Genomic DNA, 22,140 nt, shown 5'->3' with positions numbered 1-22,140 from the left:
GAGGTTGTCATTTTACAGTTAATCTAAATTCACTCTCATTATGAACCACAAATATTGTTAGGTGGTACATGAACTGTTACAAAAATTTAAGAATCCCTAGGTCGCAAGAAAGGTTTTTGCAATATGTTCCGTTATCAACTTCATACTATAATCTTACTGCATGCCTCAGTAGAACAGATGTTTTTTGACCTTAACTGCATTACCTCAGAAGATTGTGCCATAGGACAGTATTGAGGGAAAGTGTGCTAACAATCTGCCAGTCCAAAGGTCAACTCAATGAGAAAGATTTCTAACCACAAAGCAGGCAGAACTGAACATTTAAGTTAACCTATTCATGTACTGGTGCCCCCTCTGTTTATTATCCATCTGCATGCTTAGGAACTTTGAATACGGAGTCTCACTGAGAGAAAGAAAGACTGATCAGTACCTGCTGGATAGTAATGCATGTTAAGGTGCTGCTTCTGGGATGAGGAAATGCACTGGCCGCAGACCTAATCTGCTTGGCAGATTAACAACAAGGACTGGTGTGCTGCCAGACTGGATGTGGTTTGTAGGCAGTTTCCCACATCTCACTAGGTGAATACCAGGCCAGTACCCAAGTTCCACTTCAGTTACATCATTCGTAATCATTTCAAAAACGTTTGCTCACTTCCACATGAATAACTCTGCATGCAGACAGTTGGGGTACATATATTCCATCCTTGGTGGTAACAGGGTGGTGACAGGAAGGGCATCCAGTCACCCCTTAAGTTAACCGTGCCAAATCCATACTAACCATGCTGACTCTGCACCAATGTTGGACAAAGGCAAAAGAAAAAGTAGACTGTGCTGATTAGTGAGAGTACTTACCTGCATTAGCCATACTAATAAATCCTGGCCCACTGTGTGTCAACTCAAAGCCTTCATCATCAAAATATTTTCCATAAATACTTGTTGATCCAGTACCATCATGGTTTACTATGTCACCACCTGGAAAGACAATTTTTGTATTGACATTAAAGACATTAGTGTCATAGTTCTCTACAATGGAAATAATGTTTCAAACTGAGTAAATCCTCTGCAAATATTTTATTTATACTTGTATGTATTTGCAATAATGTGATGGTGGTGGTGGTGGTATGTTCTACAGCCTTTAAGATCTCCTTATTATGGATCTGTAGAACGAAACGTATATCTAATCTAATCTAATCTTAGGGCACTCAATGAACTTAGTGGATTGAACAGTCATCATTCACCAGCAGTCTTCATGTTACAATGTTCAATGGGTACCTGCCTAAAACACATTAACTAGTATCATTATAAATTTTTGTGTTATATATGCTTTATGGCATGTTAAACCATGTTAAAAAGTAATTGATAATATTCATAATTAAAGGTGATGCTAAGAACAGATGAAAAATAAAACAGCATTATAAATTAAAGCCACTACCCTCTGTCTGTCTCTCTCTCCCTCTCTCTCTCTCTCTCTCTCTCTCTCTCTCTCTCTCTCTCTGTCTCTCTCTCTCTCTCTCTCTCAACAGCTTAGGAGGGTGGCCTGAGTGACCAAAAAGTTTTAAAACTTCTGCAACATACATCTTGTCAGCAGATAAAACTGGTGGTAAATGCTCAATATATCTTAAGGCTGCCCTCTTATAAGCAAATAAAATACACATAGTTAAAATATGATGTGTAAGCAGGGCTAATTTGTAAGCATTACATACTGGTGGGTCCTCTTCTCTAAAAATGTATCTATCAGCCAGGGAAAAAGTCCTCATTGTTTTCTGAATCCACTACTTTTGTCTCTGTGATTGGGAGGACATGAATTATTGTTGAGTGCAGAACTTTATTGGTTGTGGCTTGCTGTGTATTATTTACAGCCAGTCATTCAAACTGACAAAACTTACACAGAAAATCATTGTTTCATACTGCCTGTGATTTTTTTGTTTGAGTGGGCTTATCATGCTCTTTTTTCCTCCATACAATTGCATTTTTGTGTATCAATAAAAATAAAAGTTCTCTCCTCATTAATGATCAACAGTAATGGATAAGTGTCTCAAATAAATATTTGAACAACATACTCCATTCATTCAAATACCAAGTTTTGCAGGTCCAATCATGATGGAAAATCCTAAGGCTTTCATAATCAGTCAAAACACTTCTTTCAACAGAAAGCAGCATGACAACTAGCTTCTCTACACTACATTATCAATAACAGACAGCCTACATTATTTAATGAAGATTTACACAGCCGAAACTGCTATTCATACTTTAAAAACAGTGCTTATAATCCCCACCATCCTCCAAATATAACAGGCCACACCACTGTGTGTGTGTGTGTGTGTGTGTGTGTGTGTGTGTGTGTGTGTGTGTTTAAGAGGACTGTCTGCTGAAAGTCAGGAAATGCAAATAATGTAAGAAGTAATGGCAACCATTCACCCTTTAGTTGAAAGGTGTTGAGCAGCTGATATGCAAATAAAAAAGATTGGGTAGGAACATTGTACCACCATACTCTCACTTATGAAGTGACAAGCACAGAGTTCAGGATACAGGTCATTGCAGATTAAGGCTAGGAGGATGGTGAGATCAAAGGCTGTATTTTTAGGACAGTTCCCATCTATATAATTCAGAGAAACTGACATTGTGGGAAGGATCCAGGTGGCAGCTATTGAAATCGAGCATGCTGTGCGTGGCTGCCTGTTCTTTCACTGATTGACCAACTCTCCTCTTGGCCACAGCTTCGTGGTGGCCATTCATACGAGTGGTCATTCTCACATAAAAGATGGTGCAGAAAATGGAGCAGAGCTGGCGTATGACATGACTGCTTCCACAGATGGCCCTGCCTCTGATAGGATAGGATAAGCCTGTGGTGGGACATAATTGGGATATGCTGTGGGGATGCACATAACAGGTCATGCATCTGTGACTTTCACAGGGATATAACCTATGTGGCAAGGGATTGAGATCAGGTGTGGTATAAGGATGTACCAGGAAATTTTATATGATGAGTGGGCATTGGAATACCATTGTGAAAGAGGTGGCATGTCATTTATTTTATTAAATAACAACTCTTTGTTTCCTACTCATTTTTTCCAAAATTAGCTTCATGTTAGCTATGTGTAGGAACTGGCTACATTATATATCTAGTGTTTGGGTGGTATCTTTTCCATTAGTTATAGCAAACTGAAACATGTACAGCTTTCTGGCTTTACTTCATGTACATAATTTGTGATTACATACTAAGTACAAGAAAGTACTAACTAATGAATTGCAAATAAATCTATGAGGAAATTTTAATGATATTGATATAAAGAGAGCAAAATACAAAACTTTGTTGAGAGTATTCAATGAGAAGATAAAGTGTACAAAATATTTTATTATTTGAAGATTGCAGTATATTAATCAATAACAATGAACACTTCAGAAATGCCAAAAATAATTCAATAAGCAGAAAAGTAACAGTGTACTACTTTTGTCCTCCTACTCTCTCTCTCTCTCTCTCTCTCTCTCTCTCTCTCTCTCTCTCTCTCTCTCTCTCTCTCCAACATCTTCCCCTTGATTTTGTCTCCCCTCCTCCTCACAGTAGATGGATCTCTCACAACCTGCCATCCGAGTGGCCCTCCTTTCGTAACCTTTTCCAGCTTTCTCCTCTTTCCTCAGGGACGAAAGAGGAACATGAAATTCTGCTATGTTTTATACACAACAGAAAGGAATATTAATTATATGAAATACTGTATACATAGTTCTTGACTTCAGTGTCTATTTTATGAATTGCCAACTGCCCTTCCTTTAACAATGTTAGGTAAATCTCTTAGGGACTTGAATCTTCTTCATTGCATTTTATCAAATGGCTCTGAGCACTATCAGACTTAACATCTGAGGTCATCAGTCCCCTAGAACTTAGAAATACTTAAACCTAACTAACACACATCCATGCCCGAGGCAGGATTCGAACCTGCGACCGTAGCGGTCGCATAATTCCAGACTGAAGCGCCTAGAACTGCTCGGCCACACCGGCCGGCTGCATTTTATCATTTGCTGTATTTGCCCATCTGTTTGGCATAGCCTCCTTCACATTCTGGCAGACTAAATCATACACTGCCTATTTTGTGTGTTCAAGCTGGAACTACTATCAGTTCCACTATCTTATCTTGAAAATTGCTGTATAAATTCAAATCACTTTTACAGTAAGGAATATTAGATTTAATTGTTCATAAATATCAGAATATCAAAATTCATCAAGGTATAATAGACATGCATTGTTGATCATTCGTTCCATCATATAGGATGTTCAATAAAGCCAGCCTGAAGAGAGCCTTCAAACATGTGGAGCAAGTCTAGTTATACATCAACAGACAGAAGCAGTAAAGTATACTAGTAACACATTACAACTAATGTTAACCCACTCACATTGAGAAAACAACCCCTTCCTGTCCTAGAGTAAAATTTTGCAGTGTTTAAATAGCGAAAACATTTTGTAGACTTGATCTTCCTATTGAATACCATCAATATAGTTTTATATTTTGCTATACTTGTATTAAAACATTTAGAGTTCCTTCATAAAATCTGCTTGCAATTTACTGGCCAGTACTTTCCTGAAATTTGTGTGTAATCACAGTTTCACATCTGCAGGTAAATAAACTAAATTATAAAGCTGTTTATAATTAAAAGATTTATGTTCGCTACATACAACAGTAGAAAGACTATCAAAAAGCAGACATTACATCATAGCCAGTTTTCAACTGCATTGGCAGTTTATCCTTAACATAGATAAATTTAACGTAATGTGCATAAAAATGAATAAGGCCAATTATTAGTCATTTACACTACTGCCAATTAATTACTGAAGCAGTAGGTAAAAGATAAAGCTGTCATCAAACCAAGTTCAGCTCGAACACCACAGTATTGCCTTACACTGTCTTCTGAGCTGATTTTCCCAGGGACCTACAGTATTAATTTGGACTTTGAACCAGTGTGTGACATAAAAATTATGCCAGAAATTAAACATGAGAGTGCTGGAATGACAATCTGTCACTTCACCACTAAGCCTCACTGTAGTAAACAGAATATGAGGGAGTAGCTTTGTGGAGTAACCTTAAGTGGAATGACCACATAAAACTATTTGTAGGAAAAAGAGAAGATATTGCTAGGATTCACTGGAAGAAACCTAAAGAAATGTAAATCAGCCACAAAAGAAGTTGTTTACAAGGTCGTCATGAGATGCCTCTATAGTACATTATTTGTCAGTTTAGGAGCCTTACCAGAACAGATTAATAGAGAAGATCCAAAGAAGTGTGGCACATATGTCATAGGATTATTTAGCGAGGGCACCATGAAGATTTTAATTAAAGTCCCATGGCAGATGCTACAAGAGAGATGTGCATCACGGAGAGGTTTACACAGAAATACTGAGAGCATATGTTCCAAACAGGGTCAAGTAACATATTTCTTCCTTCATATATTACCTGCAAAATGACCAGAAAAATCTGAGCACATATGAATGGCTAATGACTGTTGTTCTTCCCCATTCACTTTGTGACTGGAACAGGAAAGTAGAGAAATCACAATGGTATCAAAAGTGCTCATCACCATATACTGCAACATAACTTGTGGAGTACATGTGGAGAATGTACCAAACAGTACTTTGTGTTATTGAAATGAGTATGTTGTCAATGTCAAAAATTATAAGAATATAATGATTACTATAAACAAGATGAGGAAACAAACTTTCAGCATAATATTATCACATTTAGTAGAAATTACCTTGAATCATAAACTTCCTAATCACTCTGTGGAATCCTGAGCCAGCATACGTTTTACCATCAACTCCTTTTGTGGCAATAGTAACAAAATTTTTAACTGTCTTTGGTGCAATGCCTCCAAAGAGCCCAATTACTATTCTGCCAAGATCTTCATCTCCATGAGTTATATCAAAGTATACTTGATGTGTTACTTTGTAGTCTTTTGCCTGCAGGTCACACAAATGGTTGATAAATTTTAGTTACAAAATGGTCATGGATGTCCACATGCATACTTCTAGGAACAGTATAACAAATTATTCACATTCTTCATGTCAGGTAAACACTGCAGCTAGGTAAGATTTATTATCTTATAAAAAATAGAAGCACAATGACAGATATGTAAGATTATTTTCTGTGACTTCTTCAGATTATTCATTCACTTCACTTGCAAACAAAATAATAGAATAATAAGTAACAGTGTAATAAATCCTTGTAAATTATTACTAAGGATAGGAATATATTAGACAAGAAAACTGGCATTAAGTGCTTTGCAATATCAATATCTTTCTGTTTTTGCTGTTACCTTTTTTGTATTTCCATCCAAAATTAACTGTAGATATTGATTATCATAACTATTTTTTTCCAATTTGGGCTCTTTTATAGTGTTTCTATGTATGTTATATAGGCACTGCCCTGACTCGAAGCACCTCTAATAACATTCCCACACTATATGTTAATGGGAATGTAACCCAACAACTGTTTATATCCAATTTTTCTAAGAACATTCCTCAAGAGAAGATCTAGTGTTTTACGAAGGCTATTCAGAAAGAAGGGAACATTTCTGTCTGATGCCACTAGGCACGCGCCAATCGCGTATGTCTTGGTATGTGCATGCTCGGCATCTCAGTTGGCATCCATCCATGACCGCAGGAACGTTTCTGCACATCTGGTTTTTTTTATATTTGAATTTGAAATTTGTGCTGCAATCAAAAATCCCACCAGCTGTGAGGTGAGGTCTGTGATATGGTTTTGTTGGCAAAAAACCTAAAACATATAGAAATGTATCGTGACCTGTGCGAAGAGTATGGAAACAATGTAATGAGTGAATATTCCGTCCAGAAATGGTGCATCCAGTTTAAAAATGGCCAAACCAACGTTTGTGATGAAGAGAAGAGTGGACGCCTGAGCATTGTGACTGATGATCTTGTCACTAAAGTTGATGAAACGAATTGTGAAAACTGTCGCTTCACAATAACAGAGCTTTTGCTTTCTTTTCCACAAGTTTCACAGACTTTGTTGTTTGAAATTGTCACTCAAAAGCTAGGCTACCACAAATTTTGTGCATGATGGGTGCCAAAAATGATTACAGAGCCCCATAAAGAATGGTGAATGGGGGCAATGTTGACATTTCTGGAGGTCTACCACAAACATGGTGATTCATTACTGGACCGAATCGTAACCAGTGACGAGACTTGGGTGAAACACGTCAATTGTGAGACTAATTTACAGTCCATGGAGTGGGGGCACACTGATCTACTGTGACTAACCACCACTATTCTTGTTTTACTTTTCTTGTAACCTGTTTTCAAGATACTAATCATTCTGTTCAACTGATTTGCAAGTCCATTGCTAACTCTGGCAGAATTACAGTGTCATTTGGCAAACCTTGAATATTTCATATATTCCTGATATTGTCAGTCTGTGGGTGATCTGCAAAACTTCACAAGCCAAGTTCACTAGTAAAGCATTTTATTGGATGACTGATTTGGACAGAGCTATGCTGTCATAATTGGATCTCATGCATAAGATTACAAGATTCCAAATTACACCATAGTTCCCTCCACAGCTTGCTTTATGTGCACATTGAATAACATCAGGGATAAGCTACAACCTTGGCTCATTTGCTTTTCAACTAGTGCTTCTGTTTCATGTTCTTCGACTCTTAGAACTACGGTCTGTATAAGTTGTAGTTGATCCTTCAGTTCCCATGTTTTATCACTGACAACCTCAGAATTTCAAAAAGTGTCTTCCACTCAATTTTATCATGGGTTTTTTAACCACAGTGTTTTCTTCATCAATCTGTCATCCTGGTTAAGCCACAGTATCAGTATTACTTAGTGTTTCTTGCATTTCTCCAGAACACAAACTGAAATCCCTATGGTCAGTTTCTACTGTTTGTTTCTTTATTACCTAGATAATCTGTGTCTCTATTTTCCCACTACTTATTAAACTAATGGTTCAGTTAAACTCACACCTTCCAGCATCTGTCTTCTTTGGTATTGGGATTGGTACATTCTTCTTGAAGCTGGAGGTATTTTGCCCATCTAATATTTTCTGCATGCCAGATGGAACAGATTGGTAATAACTGGTTCTCCCAAAGACGTGTTAAAAATTTCTTGGTATGAGTTCCACATCATTCGTATAGAATCATGTAATCTGCTGTTTCAGCCTTTTCGCTAAAACCTTTTCTCAGACTTTGCTTGCACTACTGTGTTACACAGTCAAAGCAGCACTAATTTAGGGAGAGTATTTCGTGCACAGATCATAAATGCAATGAACTCACTCATATATCTGCTGAGATAAAATATGTTAAAGAAATTATGTCACTGAGTTGTAAAGACTAATTTGTTCATGAAGGCCATGAAGGGTTCTGCACGTTTTGTGGAATCCATTTAACTAAAACTCCAAAATATTTTGGACTAACAATCAGAAACTAACCTGAAGCCCTCAGCTACTAACCAGCCCAAAAAAAAAAAAAAAAAGTACTGACTGAGCAAAAACGGGTATTAAATACCACGAGGATCATCCACACATATAAAACCCTCATCTGCTCCGTGCTTAGCTATCCCATTGTGTCATGGACTTCTACTCCTCCCACTCCTTGCAAGATGTGCACTCCATCTTGCTTTCCAATTTTGACTACCTCCTCCCTCTCGTGCCCTTCACCTACTCATAAATTTATCACACCTCATCAAACACCTAGTAGACCTTTGCTTCTCCTACATCTCCCATAGTCTTGATTCCCAAAACCTTGTAATCTCCTACATGCTTGAGAATGCTGGCTTACACCTCAACACATTTCATGTTCTTTTCCAATGAAATTTCAATCGTGATTTCGTTTCAGACAACAAATTCATCCCTAAAATCTACTCTTCTTTCCAACCACAATCGACGCTATGCACACCACCCGATTCCAAATGAAAAAATAATGAACTCCTTCATCTTGTTATAAACATGGTTGCCTTTTTTAACTTCTTAAATTATTTTATGTTATGATTATAAGTTATGTAATTTAAGGGCTGAAGAGTGGCAATTTGACTTCTGCCAATACAGCCACCCATTCCAACCCTCAAAAGTGAGAACATAAATAATATTCGTATATAAGAAGAATAAAAAATCGTGTGCAACTAGTTCCTGGGAAAAAGCTGAAATATGGAACCTGAAGATTATACAAGAATTGTGCAGGAACTTTTTAACATCAATTATTAACATCTTTAGGAGAACCAACCAGGATAAAACTATTCCAACTGTTATACAGGATGTATCACACAGGCAAAATACCTTCACATTTCAAGCAGAATGTAAAAATTACAGAACAAAGAAAGACATGTGCTGATAGGTGAGAGTATTTACAAACTGCACACATCGTAAAAATTGAGTGTGTAATCCACAAACTGAAAATCTTAAGACAAAAGTATCGAATACAGAATTGGCCACTAGATGTCTCTAGAAGTGGACCCGCTTGTATAAATGGAGATTGGAAATACAGATATTGAGTCGTCAGTACAGGAGCAGTCATAGCAGTATGGGTCGGTCAGGTGCGCTCAGTCACTTCAAACGTGTACCACTAATTGATTGTCACCTGACTAACAAATCCATCAGTCATTTCAGCTCTTGTAAAGTGGCTCAAATCAACCGTTCATGATGTGATTGTGAAGTGGAAATGCAAAGGAGCAATGTAGCTAAATCAAAGTCAGGCAGACCTCACGTACTGACAAGACAAGGACTGTCAAGCACTGTGGTTGGTGGCTGAAATCAGCAGATAGAACCACTCGTGAGTTCCAAAGTGCTACCAGCAGTCCGGCTACCACAATGACTGCATAGGGTGTTAAAAAGGATGGGGTACAGTGGTCGAGCAGCATCTCATAAGCCACACATTTCTATATTCGATGCTAAGCGATGCTTGAGGTGGTGTTAAGAGAGATGTCACTGCACAATGGAAGACCAGAAACTAGTGATTTGCAGTGATGTATCACACTATACTCTATGGCCATCCTGTGGAAGGGTATGGGCTTGGCGAACACCTGGAGAATGTTACCTGCCATCATCTGTGGTGCCAACAATGAAGTATGGAGGGGGTGGTGTTACAGTTTGGAGATGTTTTCTTGCTTGGGACGTGATCTCCTCATTGTGTTAAAGAAATGCTAAATGCAGAAGGGTATAAACAAATTTTTACAGCAGTGTGTACTGTGTACAGTAGGTCTATGGAAACAGTTCCGAGATTGTTTGTATCACCATGACAATGCACCCTGTCATAAAACAGTATATGTGAGTCAAGAGTTTCTGGACAATAACAATCCTCAAATGGACTGGCCTACCCAGAGTCCTGACCTCTACCCACTGGAACACCTTTGGGATGAGTTACAAAGTCGACTTCACTCTGGGCTCCGGAACCAAACACCACTGGCTTCTCTGGCCGCTACACTGGAGGAAGAATGGACTAGCATTCCTCCTGCGAGACACCTCATTAAAGTGTCACGGCCGGCCGCGGTGGCCGAGTGGTTCTAGGCGCTTCAGTCCGGAACCACGCGGCTGCTACGGCCGCAGGTTCAAATCCTGCCTCGGGCATGTATGTGTGTGATGTCCTTAGGTTAGTTTGGTTTAAGTAGTTTTAAGTCTAGGGGACTGATGACCTCAGAAGTTAAGTCCCATAGTGTTTAGAGCCATTTGAACCAATTTTTGAGTGTCACGAGCAGAATTCAGGCCGCCATAAAGTCGAAGGGTGGACAGACACTATAATAAGTGTTTCGACACTTTTGATTAGGTAGTGTACGTAATATAGATGCAAAAGTGTGCAGGAATTTCCAGCCTGTTGTTTTCCTGCGAGCAGTGCCACTGAGCTGAACATCGAGTTGTTACAGGATGGTGGACCAAAGCCGCCGGAGCGTGTTGTAATTGCAGTATTACATTTTAGTAACTGGTGACCTTGCGTTTGTTTCGTGGTGGTTGGGTGTTGTGTGCTGTCCTTAGGTTAGTTAGGTTTAATTAGTTCTAAGTTCTAGGGGACTGATGACCATAGATGTTAAGTCCCATAGTACTCAGAGCCATTTGAACCATTTGAACCTTGCGTTTGTTTATTTATTTATAGGTTAAACATAAAGTGACGGAAGCAGCCTATAAAATTTGTTTTTCACACACTTGTAAAAAAATTCAAATATTTCACCGCACTGGTATACAGGCAGTGGCGGAAACATCTGGGGGGGGGGGGGGGCGAGCCCCCTTTGCCGGCCATCCTGATTTAGGTTTTCCGTGATTTCCCTAAATCACTCCAGGCAAATGCCGGGATGGTTCCTCTGAAAGGGCACGCCCGACTTCCTTCCCCATCCTTCCCTAATCCGATGAGACCGATGACCACACTGTCTGGTCTCCTTCCCCAAACCAACCAACCAACCAACATACACCTAGAAATTTTGAATATTCTACCTTAGCTACCAATTTCTGATCGAAGTCTATATTTATTAATGGGGTCATTCCATTTGCTGTGTGGAACTGTATATACTGTGTTTTGTCAAAGTTTAATGAGAGCCCATTTGCAGATAACCACATAATGATTTTTTGAAAAACATCGTTTACAATTTCACTAGTTAATTCTTGTCTGTCGGGTGTGATAGCTATACTTGTATCATCGGCAAACTGTACCAGCTTTGCATCTTCGTGAATATAGAATGGCAAGTCATTAATATGTATTAAGAACAGCAGAGGACCCAAGACCGAACCTTGCGGCACCCCATTCTTGATTGTTCCCCAGTTTGAGAAATCACCAGTTTTCTGCATATTATGTGAACTGTTTATTTCAACTTTCTGCACTCTTCCAGTTAGGCATGATTTAAACCATTTGAGCACTGTCCCATTCATACCACAGTACTTGAGCTTATCTAGACGTATTCCATGATTTACACAGTCAAAAGCCTTTGATAGATCACAAAAAATCCCAACGGGTGGCTTCCGGTTACTCAGAGCATTTAATATTTCATTAGTGAAAGTATATATAGCATTTTCCGTTGAAAAACCCTTCTGGAAACCAAATTGACATTTTGTTAAAATTTTATTTTTACAAAGGTGTGAAGCTACTCTACAATACATTACTTTTTCAAGCATTTTGGATAAGGCAGTCAGAAGAGAGATTGGGCGGTAGTTGTTGACATCAGACTGAATAATGAATAAGTAAAAAGTCCTAGTTGTAGCAAGCGCAGCTGTGAAGATTAGTCAAGAGTGAGAGTGATCAGTTGATTGTGAAGTATTAATAATAGTAATTCATAGTAGTTATCGGAGATAAACGCATCAATAGTAAAAATATTGTTACGAGACTCGTACCAATATTTTTATCATTGATACGTTTATTTCCGGTAACAGTCACTTTCGAGAAGATTCCTAAAAACGCATTGTTACTATATAGGCCCTCTATCGAATGCGCTAGAAAGGAACGGAATCGACAATAAAAGTTCCACACACATAAATTGCCGGATGTCATCATTGGAAATTCGCTCTTGTATTAAATGTCTTAAGGTACATATTGGCTTGTCGCTTTCACAGTAGGTATCTGTTCACATTCCATAAAAGTCTGGAAGCGGACATTCTGGCAGCGAATGTTCTCCAAACAACCGAGCCACATGTAGAAGGGAAGCAGAGTCGCTGCCGGGCGGTCACTCTGAAAGCTAGAATCGTCGCGATAAATTGGAAGTGATAAAAAGTGGGCTATTACTACGGACTTCAGTCAGTGTTGTGCTTAGTGATATTAGAAATACATGGAGTGTGACCGTGTGTGTTTTAGTGCTAAGTATACTAGTGTTGCATTTTTCAGTGCGAATAGTGTTATTCGAGAATAATTGACATCTAATATACATACGTGGTAACACTATAATAAAATGGATCGTTATATAATAAGCAAAAGAAAAGTAGAAACATCTGAAGATTCCAGTCACCATTAAGCCTAAAAAAACCACCAGCAGATATACTGGCAGAATCACAATTGTAACTTTTTTATGTCATAAGATGGCATTGCCATGCATATGTGTATAATAAGTTTAAATAAAACTTTCTTAAACTTTGCATGTGACTTGATTATTTTTTATTACGGTAAAAGTAAAGGTAGCTTAAGAAATCTTTAGCGCCCCTCCTTGAGGTTTTCTGTATCTGCCACTGTATACAGGAAATATTTAATGGGAGGTGCTTGCCCCTTGGTTAAGAGCTGGCGTGTTCTGCTGCATGCTGAGCTCAGAGCTGCTGCAGAGGCGACGCAAAGTGCGTTCGCATTCTGGAGGATGGCTGGGATGAGCTCACCGCCGCAGCTGCGTGGCACGCATCGCCCACCGTGTTTTTTGTCCCTCCCTCCAGTCTGCAGTGAAAGACGCGAGCTGTTTTGTTACGCCACGCTGCTAGCAGTGACGTCACACTAAAACGAAAACGTCGCCTTTGTAACGGATCGGGAAGGGGACGGTGGAAGAGTGTGCAGTTCCACGTCAGGGCGCGCAACAAGTCAATGACCGTTACGTGCTGTGGAATATGGAACCTACATCTACGTATTTGCTCCACAGTCCATTGTATAGTGCTCGACGGAGGGTACTTCGTGCCAACAGTAGCGACTTGAAATTCCATTCTCGTAGTGAGTGATGAAAAAAAGTGTCTCAATTTAATCTCACTTTTCTTACGCTCGTGGCCCCTGCGTGACCTATACAACTCTGAAAGCAGTAGAAATGTTTCACAGTCTTTCTCAAAGATCGCTTCTTTAAATTTATTCAGCAGGGCTTCATGAGAACCCTCGTCGTCATTCTTCCAAACATTTCCATTTAATTTCTCCTAGAATCCTTGCTATACCGATCTGTTACGATCTTAGCAATGCGTCTCTGAATAATAGTTCGATGCCTTCTTAATAAGGACTAAAAGGAAGGAGCAGTGGGTACTTGAATAACATTAAGCGCACTGACGTATCGTAGACGACTTCCTTTACAGATATTCTGCACTTTCCCAGAGTCCTTCCAACACATCTGAGTCTTCCAGTTGCCTTCCCATTTCACACGCTTCTTTAAACATAAATATTTATCCGGCGTGAGGTCCTACATATGTTCAGCGCTAACCTTTCTCTTTTGGTTACTGCAATTATACGTTCCAAAAAGATGTGCGCGAAACTAGCAACCACTGGTATACCTCTCGGAAGAACTGGCATACTAAAGCTATCCTACAGCACAAGTTCAAAATTTAAACATTACACACTTCCTCCAGCCCACACAAATTGAGCAAATTTATTGGTTCTTTTGCATTATGTGTGGTCTGGTGCGGACCTAAGAATGTTTATAAAAGCATCGTTTGTTCATGGGCAGTTCGCGAGAAAATTCCGAAAAACCATGATTTTTGAGTACCAGAAGTACCAATTGTTGGGATGGCCACTTCTGTAATTTATATCGTGGCAAATCGTCGAAATTTTTACCAGATATGGTAAAGATGATGTTTTCGGGGAACATTGAAACTTTTTTCGATATCATTACCCGTTACCGAGATCCAGTGGTTCAAAGTTACCGTTCTTACGCACATAATATGTGGTCTCAGACGTAACCGTAGTTTTAACTGACGTACTGAACACATGGCAAGGGTCCTAGGGTCATCACAAGGGTTCTGAGGTAACAAAGCTATGTTTTCAGTCAGCATTTTTCGCCAAGAAAACTTTATGATGCGCTGTGTCTGGGTAATGGACACTTCCTGCAGTTGTACTGCAGTGACAAAGAAAAATGGGCTAAAAAGGTTCTTAACATGCTTGAAAAGAACTTAAAATTACTCCTAGAAATTATGTGAAAGTAGAAAGACTGCAAATTCAATAGAATATCTCTAATAACGTTTTTACTCGTTTAAGATACAAGGCGTTTTCGCTGAACTGCGATCGATGAGCAAAACATACAGAAAAAAATGTAAAGCAAACGATTGTGTGTTAATCTTACATATATGTGTCAAAGTATCTGATTGTGTCAAAGTATACAAATAAAGTGTCAAAACCTTATTGACCTATGGAGTTCGTTTTAAGTACAAGGCACATCCTCATGTAGCAGGGTAAATATAGGTTAGTTAGGTTTAAGTAGTTCTAAGTTCTAGGGGACTGATGACCTCAGATGTTAAGTCCCATAGTGCTCAGAGCCATTTTTTGAACAACAGTCCAGTGAAATTTTGTGAGCTCTTCTTTGGTAAGGAGATTTGTGTGAGGCCTTGTGTTGTCATCGAGAAGGATAAGTTCGTTTGCATTTTTGTTGTGACGAACACACTGAAGTCGTTTCTTCAATTTCCTGAGGGTAGCACAATACGTGTCAAATTGATGACTAACTGACAACCTCAGCTGCCGACAGATGTTGTTGTGCCCCTAGGGGCACACATTTTCAGCTGCCCTCATCGAGGTATAACAACAACACCTGTCGGCAGCTTAGGTTGTCAGTTAGTCATCATTTATTCCAGGGAAAAGCTGCACGGTCATCAGCAGTAACTGTTCTTTCGAGAACAAGTTACTGTCTTCAAATACATGTCAAATTGATCGTTGCACCACGAGGGAGGACATCATACAGAATAACCCCTTCAGAATCCCAGAAGACCGTCACTGTGACTTTACCGGCTGAGGGTGCGGCTTTGAACTATCTTCGGACGAGAGGTGGTATGGCGCCACTCCATGAATGGCCGTTTAGTTGCCGATTCGAAACGATGAAGCCATGTTTCATCGCGAGTGACGATGTTCGACAAAAAATTGTCTCTATCAGCCTCATAACACGCAAGCAGTTCTGCAGAGACGATACTTGGTTGCTCTTTATGGTCCTCTGTTAAGTGGCGAGGAACCCAGGGTGCGCACACCTGTGAGTACCTCAGTTGGTGAACGAGTGTGTCAGCAGTACCAACAGAGACGTCCAATAGAGCAGCGATGTATTTGATTGTGGTCTGTCGATCACTCTGAATGAGAGTTTCCGCACGTTCCAATGTCGCAGGAGTCACAGCTGTGTGCGGCCAGCAGGCACGTGGGAGATTGGACAGGGTCGCGCGACCTTGTTGCGATGGTGACAGACACTAAGCCCAACGACTCATTGTGCTTTTGATCATTGCCGGGTCTGTGCAGACATTCTGCAAGCGCTTGTGTACATCTGTGGTGCTCTGGTTTTCCGTCAAAAGAAACTCACTGACCGCTCTCTGGTTGGAACGGACCTGCGTTAGAGACACCATTTTGAAGGCTACATATAGCGCCGGCACCTATCAGAACTCCATGAAACTATAGGGACTGAAGCGGGAACATTCCATGATGTCTTACAACAAATTCCGCATGTTCTCAACCGAAATTGGCCAAGAAAAAAATGTGTTGCATTACTTATTGAACACCTCTCGTATCTACACATTCATCTATACTCTACGAATCACTGTAAAGTGGGTGGCAGAGGATAATTTTTATTGAATCATGCATTAAAGCCTGTTCCTTCTCCAAGGTGAAGTGGAAAGTGCGACATGTTGTTTCCATGTTCACCAGCAGGGAACTGAACCTCAACACCAAGCTCCGGCTGTACCGGATGGTTGTCCGCCCTTCCCTCACCTATGGCTCCACTGTGTGGGCTACGATTAGTGCCTCCTGGATGCAGACCCTCCAGCGCCAGCAGAATAAGCTGTTTCGGTGGAGCCTTCATGCCCCTCCCCTACGAGGGTAGTTACCCTCCACGAGGAAATGGGCGTGGCCGCTCTCAAGGCGCCCATGTGAGAGAAGGCAAGGTGTCTCTATGCCAAAGTAGAAGCCCTACGTGACACGGTCGCTGGCTTACAAAACATTGGCACCACACCTCCCCGGCACTGGCACCGACACCCTGTCCCTCTCACCATCCTTGAGGACTCCGATTCTGACAATAGCACTGTTACGGCCACTAATGAAGCGTTAGTGTTGACCACTCGATGGGTATCGACCATCGTCAACCGCCACTGTTGATACATAATGTAGTTTGAAGTTAGTTAATATTTGCCTGTGAACTGAACTTCCACAGTTGTATGGGACTTCAAGTCCCACCGCCACACCTTCAACGTGCACTCCAGTGATGTCTTTCGAATGACATCACTGTCCAATGGAACAGTTTTACTATCCACCAAGACAGTAAGACCGTGAGCCACTGGTGAAGCTGTATTTCAACCTCTCACAAAAAACAAAATAAAGTTGTTTGCTTAATTTTATCTGCACTATCCCTGCGGGGTGGATAGCTAGGGGCTGAAGAATCTTTGTAGTTTATGTGCTAAAAGACGGGTCTTGCAGTTTGTCAACTGCGTTCTTGCGAGGTGTACGGCATCTTGCTTTGGGCTCTGCCAGTTATGATTTTTCAACTTCATTGGTAGACTCACTCTATCCGGTCAAACAGTTCTTTGACCATACACATCCCCCTTCTGCTGCCGAAAGTATTGCCAAACAAGATGACTGCTCCTGACTCAGTGAATAAAACGTATATTTTTAAAAATATTTTTCGCTTGGAAAAGAACTCTCAACTTTTGTGGGTTCTATTAGAAACATCAGCACGGTTGTGCGTAAGTTGCGGAAACTGATATCAGCTATGTTAGAGTATTGTACACCGAACAGGCCGAGCGGTTCTAGGCACTTCAGTCTGGAACCGCAAGACCGCTACGGTCGCAGGTTCGAATCCTGCCTCGGGCATGGATGTGTGTGATGTCCTTAGGTTAGTTAGGTTTAAGTAGTTCTAAGTTCTAGGGGACTGATGCTCAGAGCCATTTGAACCATTTTTACACCGAACATGGTCGATGAATTTCTTATCAATTCACCTTACCATAGGTGCCAGTAACTTACTTCATCATTTAAAACCAAGTTGCGAATAAATGTTGTCAATCACTGGGTAAATAAAATGTCACTCTAAGTTTGTTTAAGGTCTATGTCAGTATACTTTACTGTTCTTCGATCGTTAGAGAATTTCCTCTCAGTGCTGTGTCTTTCAATGATGTTGAAAGTTTCATCACGCAGTTTGCTATATAATCCTTTCTGACAGCACTGTTCCTAAACGGTCGTACGCAACGCTAACGTACATACTCTCAGGTTTCAAGACCTTAGGTACTATACTGATCAGGGGAATATGTTCCTGTTTACTTAAAACACTCTGACTGAAAAGTGTGTTACCAGTTGCCTCATTCTATGTTTCCAGCACCTTCTAAAATTTTCCTAAATTTTTGGCGTGCGAAAATATTTGCAACCTTTTTAACATGCAAGTCACTTGTCACTCGCACGAACTACCCTAACCGTAACTCAGTCCCACTAGTGACTTGTCCATCGCTGTAAGTCGCTGATACCCATCCCTTGCCAGCTGCCCTTCTTACTCACTCACTCAGCCTACCTCATCATCTCTTTCTGCCATTGTCACAGCCACAGCCCCCTTTCACAGTCACTGTGTCCCTCTTTGTCTCTGTTACTGCTAATATCTCATTCCTTCCCTCTTACTGCTGCTGCCTCTTCTCACTGTCACTATCACTCTCTTCCTCGTTGTCATTGTAATATACTGTGTCTCTCATTATCATCGCCTCTCACTCACTTCCAATATCTCTTTATTCTCCCCCCCCCCCCCCCCCCCCGCACCCCTCGGCAGTGTCTGGATCATTCTTTTCCAAGCATTGCTCTGTCACTGTCAACTTTGTTCCACTGTTACTGTGTTCCTTTCCTTCTCTAACGCTGACATAGTCTCCTTCGCTCTTTCTATAAAACACAACCACTTTCTAATGTTTTCCAGTATTTATTACTTTTCTGTGTCTTGCCCACTGCCACTGTCTTCTTCTCTCTCAGCATAAAAAAGCGCGAATATGTGCGCATGCCAAATTTTTTGGGAACATTTTTAAAGATGCTGAGGAAGGTAGAACGAGGCAGCTGTTACCCCAGTTTTCAGTCCGAGTTTTTTTAAATAAACACGAACATTTTCGCATTTTTTGTACCCAGATAGGAGCGTCTTTCCGCTTGTTCAGTAAAAAAAAAAATGGTTTTAATGGCTCTGAGCACTATGGGACTTAACATCTGAGGTCATCAGTCCCCGAGAACTTGAAACTACTTAAACCTAACCAACATAAGGACATCACACACATCCATTCCCGAGGCAGGATTCGAACCTGCGACCGTAGCAGTCGCGCGGTTCCGGACTGAAGCGCCTAGAACCGCTCGGGCATTGCGGCCAGCTAGTCAGTAAAATTTAGATAGTTTACTTACACGAAGCGGAAATAACGCGAAACTAATTTTACACTTCAGACCGGATTTCATGAGCAAAAAAAAAAAAAAAAAAAAAAAAAAAAAAAAAATTGCATGTGCTTCAGTACTATACGTGGGGCTCCCAGATGATAACGGAGACACTTAACAGCATATTTCTCCGTGTTAACGTCGCTTTATAAAACTACGTTTTCGCCTCACACCGGATTTTACGTGCGTGTTTTATATGTACAAGTAGGGTAACTTTGAACATCTGCATCCCGGAAACGGATAAAGATGGCGAGAAAATTTTCAAAGTTGTTCGAGATCGGGATCTTAAGAATATATCGTAAGAATTCCAGCCATTTGCTGCCCATAGCCGTCTCGAAATCCGCTGCTGAGTTTTGGTCTGCTGGTGAGGCGAAAATATAGTAAAAAAAACTCTTTTTGTGGGGTTTTCCGAGGAACCGCTCATGAACTAATGGTGCCTCCAAACGTCCCATCAAGCAGGAGGAAGTGCTTAATATTCAATCTTTGACCCTGAACTGTAGGATAGGGATACTAAGACGTTCATCCTAAAGGATACACAAATGGTCCCTCGTCCAATGTCTATCCAAAACACTTGAACCTACCTTTTTTTTTTTAAATTAGCAATAGAACCCGAGGTATGAGCATCGGAAAATCAGTTTTTATGCGCGGCGTTTTGGAACGTATTGCGTACGCATGCTGTCGCATACTTATTGATTCTTTCTAGTAAGTTAGACATGAATAGGAAAGTAGTGATATTCCATTATAATTTGAAGACCTGTTGGTACAATTAGTTCGTTACTCGGAAGAACGGTGTCAATGAATATCTCTGTATGTGCAGAGATGACGTCTCGTAAGCCAACCCAACACATTGAATTTAGTGTCCTTAGCCTTATCTTGGAAGTACTCGCGGAATAAGTTTTTAAATTCTACCACCGTAGCACTGGGAGGCCAAAACGTTTTGTAGATGTCAGCTGTTCCGAAATACAGAGCGGTTTCTTGATTAGCCCGTCCAGTACCTTCAAAAAGTATATTTAAATTGTGACTTGATTCTTTTTCGCATACAGTTGCATACATCACTCATGACGGATCCACCGCCATAGTCTTCGTTGCGTTTGCTCACATCTCGGCCCTTTTGTTCTATAACTTTAGTTAACTGACTTTCGTGTCCTACTGCACATTGACCTTTCACCTGAGTGAAGGAGGTAAATGAGTCACGTATCTTTACCTCTGGACAATTTCCAGAACTATCTTTGATTACTTGATCATAACGAAAGAGTTCACTTAATTGATAAATTTGACTGATTTCCCACTTTTCATTCCCATTTAAACTTTTTCGTGACTTTCTTTGTTCTCTTTGCTCTCGGGTGTCCCAGGGCTTTGCCCTATCCTAGATACGCCCCGGGAATTATCGCTGGATAGCTGCCTTAGTTATGCGGTGATTATTTTCCGCACGTCTCCTCTAAGAGTAAATAACGGAACCGCGACGTGCCGCAACTCACAACAATAGACGGGTCCCTGTAGCCGGCCACTACGTTGCTTAGCATCAGTTCGAGACGAGGTGATTGGCGAGCAACACGAATGTATCCGTCTCCAGTCAGCAAAATCTTCAGAAAACGGTACAATGCAAGAGCACGGAGCAAGGATAGCAGTCAGAGGTAAGTCGTCGACAAATATGTGAGTTCTGCCGACCGTGGCACCCACAACACAGGCGCCAAATCGATTGAACCTTCCTGCGCATGAACAACATAAATTCTCAGAGGTACATCGCACACCGACAAGAACAGTGACACAACTCAAAAACGTGATACTTGAGAAACATCGATTTAAAGAATTTGGTGTAATTTATATATAATTAATATAAGCTTCCTTTAAATTACACATAACTATTTTTTATATTAAATTTCATTATACTCTACACAACAGTAATGTGGATATGTACTTCTGGTCTCGTTGAATGTGAGGTGTTATGAGGTAATTACTAATTAGTTCTTTGATTTGTGCCACTTTCCTTGCTTCTCTAAAAATTTATTTGTTTTTGTTATGACCGTTCATGTAATACTTTTGTCATTTTCCATCCCAAATAACACACACACACACACACACACACACACACATATATATATAAACAAAGATGATGTGACTTACCAAACGAAAGCGCTGGCAGGTTGATAGACACACAAACATACACACAAAATTCAAGCTTTCGCAACCAACGGTTGCTTCGTCAGGAAAGAGGGAAGCAACCGTTGGTTGCGAAAGCTTGAATTTTGTGTGTATGTTTGTGTTTGTTCGTGTGTCTATCAACCTGCCAGCGCTTTCGTTTGGTAAGTCACATCATCTTTGTTTTTAGATATATTTTTCCCACGTGGAATTTTTCCCTCTATTATATATATATATATATATATATATATATATATATATATATATATATACTCACTGTAATACAATACGACATCCGAACATACATCAGGCAAAGTTAGTACATAATTTAGAATAAGGAATGAAAAATGAATTGAAATTATTTTATTAGAAAAATAAAAATACAAAATTATAATTTACGAAAATTAATACAATTTAATAAGGAACATCAATTAGGTACAATTTTAGGAACGCGGTTTACAAAAACGTAGAATCGTAAATAGCCTTACATAATGTAGCAGTACTTTTCGCCGAGAATAGGGGTACAATATGAACCTTTCCTACCGGAAAAATTTCCGTTTTTCCTTGTACGCTGCAACACATGAAATTTTGTAATTTGTCAACAGCTGTAATCATCAAAACAGTGTCTGTTTCTTCAGACATGCAATGAATGCATGCACGCCTGAAGGACATTGTAATGTAAGATACAGACACTGTACAAACGGAGACAATAGTATTAAAAATTACACTTAACTTTTATAAAGAACATAGAATGTGCCGCGCATTTTGAATGACCCATACACACCTGCCAGT

General features: G+C 40.1%; 1 protein-coding gene across 1 annotated transcript in view; it reads right to left on the bottom strand.

Annotated features, from left to right (window-relative positions):
- Window positions 1-22,140, bottom strand: part of LOC124795098 (peptidyl-prolyl cis-trans isomerase B-like) — a 58,465-nt gene that overhangs the window by 2,773 nt on the left and 33,552 nt on the right. Inside the window, exons 2-3 of the mRNA XM_047258932.1 lie at window positions 5,740-5,944; window positions 850-969 (exon numbers count right to left, since the gene is read on the bottom strand). Coding sequence (XP_047114888.1) covers window positions 850-969; window positions 5,740-5,944 — 325 coding nt within the window. The remainder of the gene's footprint in view (window positions 1-849; window positions 970-5,739; window positions 5,945-22,140) is intronic.

The sequence above is a fragment of the Schistocerca piceifrons genome, chromosome 4, assembly GCF_021461385.2.
Source record: "Schistocerca piceifrons isolate TAMUIC-IGC-003096 chromosome 4, iqSchPice1.1, whole genome shotgun sequence".
Taxonomy (NCBI): Eukaryota; Metazoa; Arthropoda; class Insecta; order Orthoptera; family Acrididae; genus Schistocerca; species Schistocerca piceifrons.
This window is presented reverse-complemented; position numbering and strand designations above follow the sequence as displayed.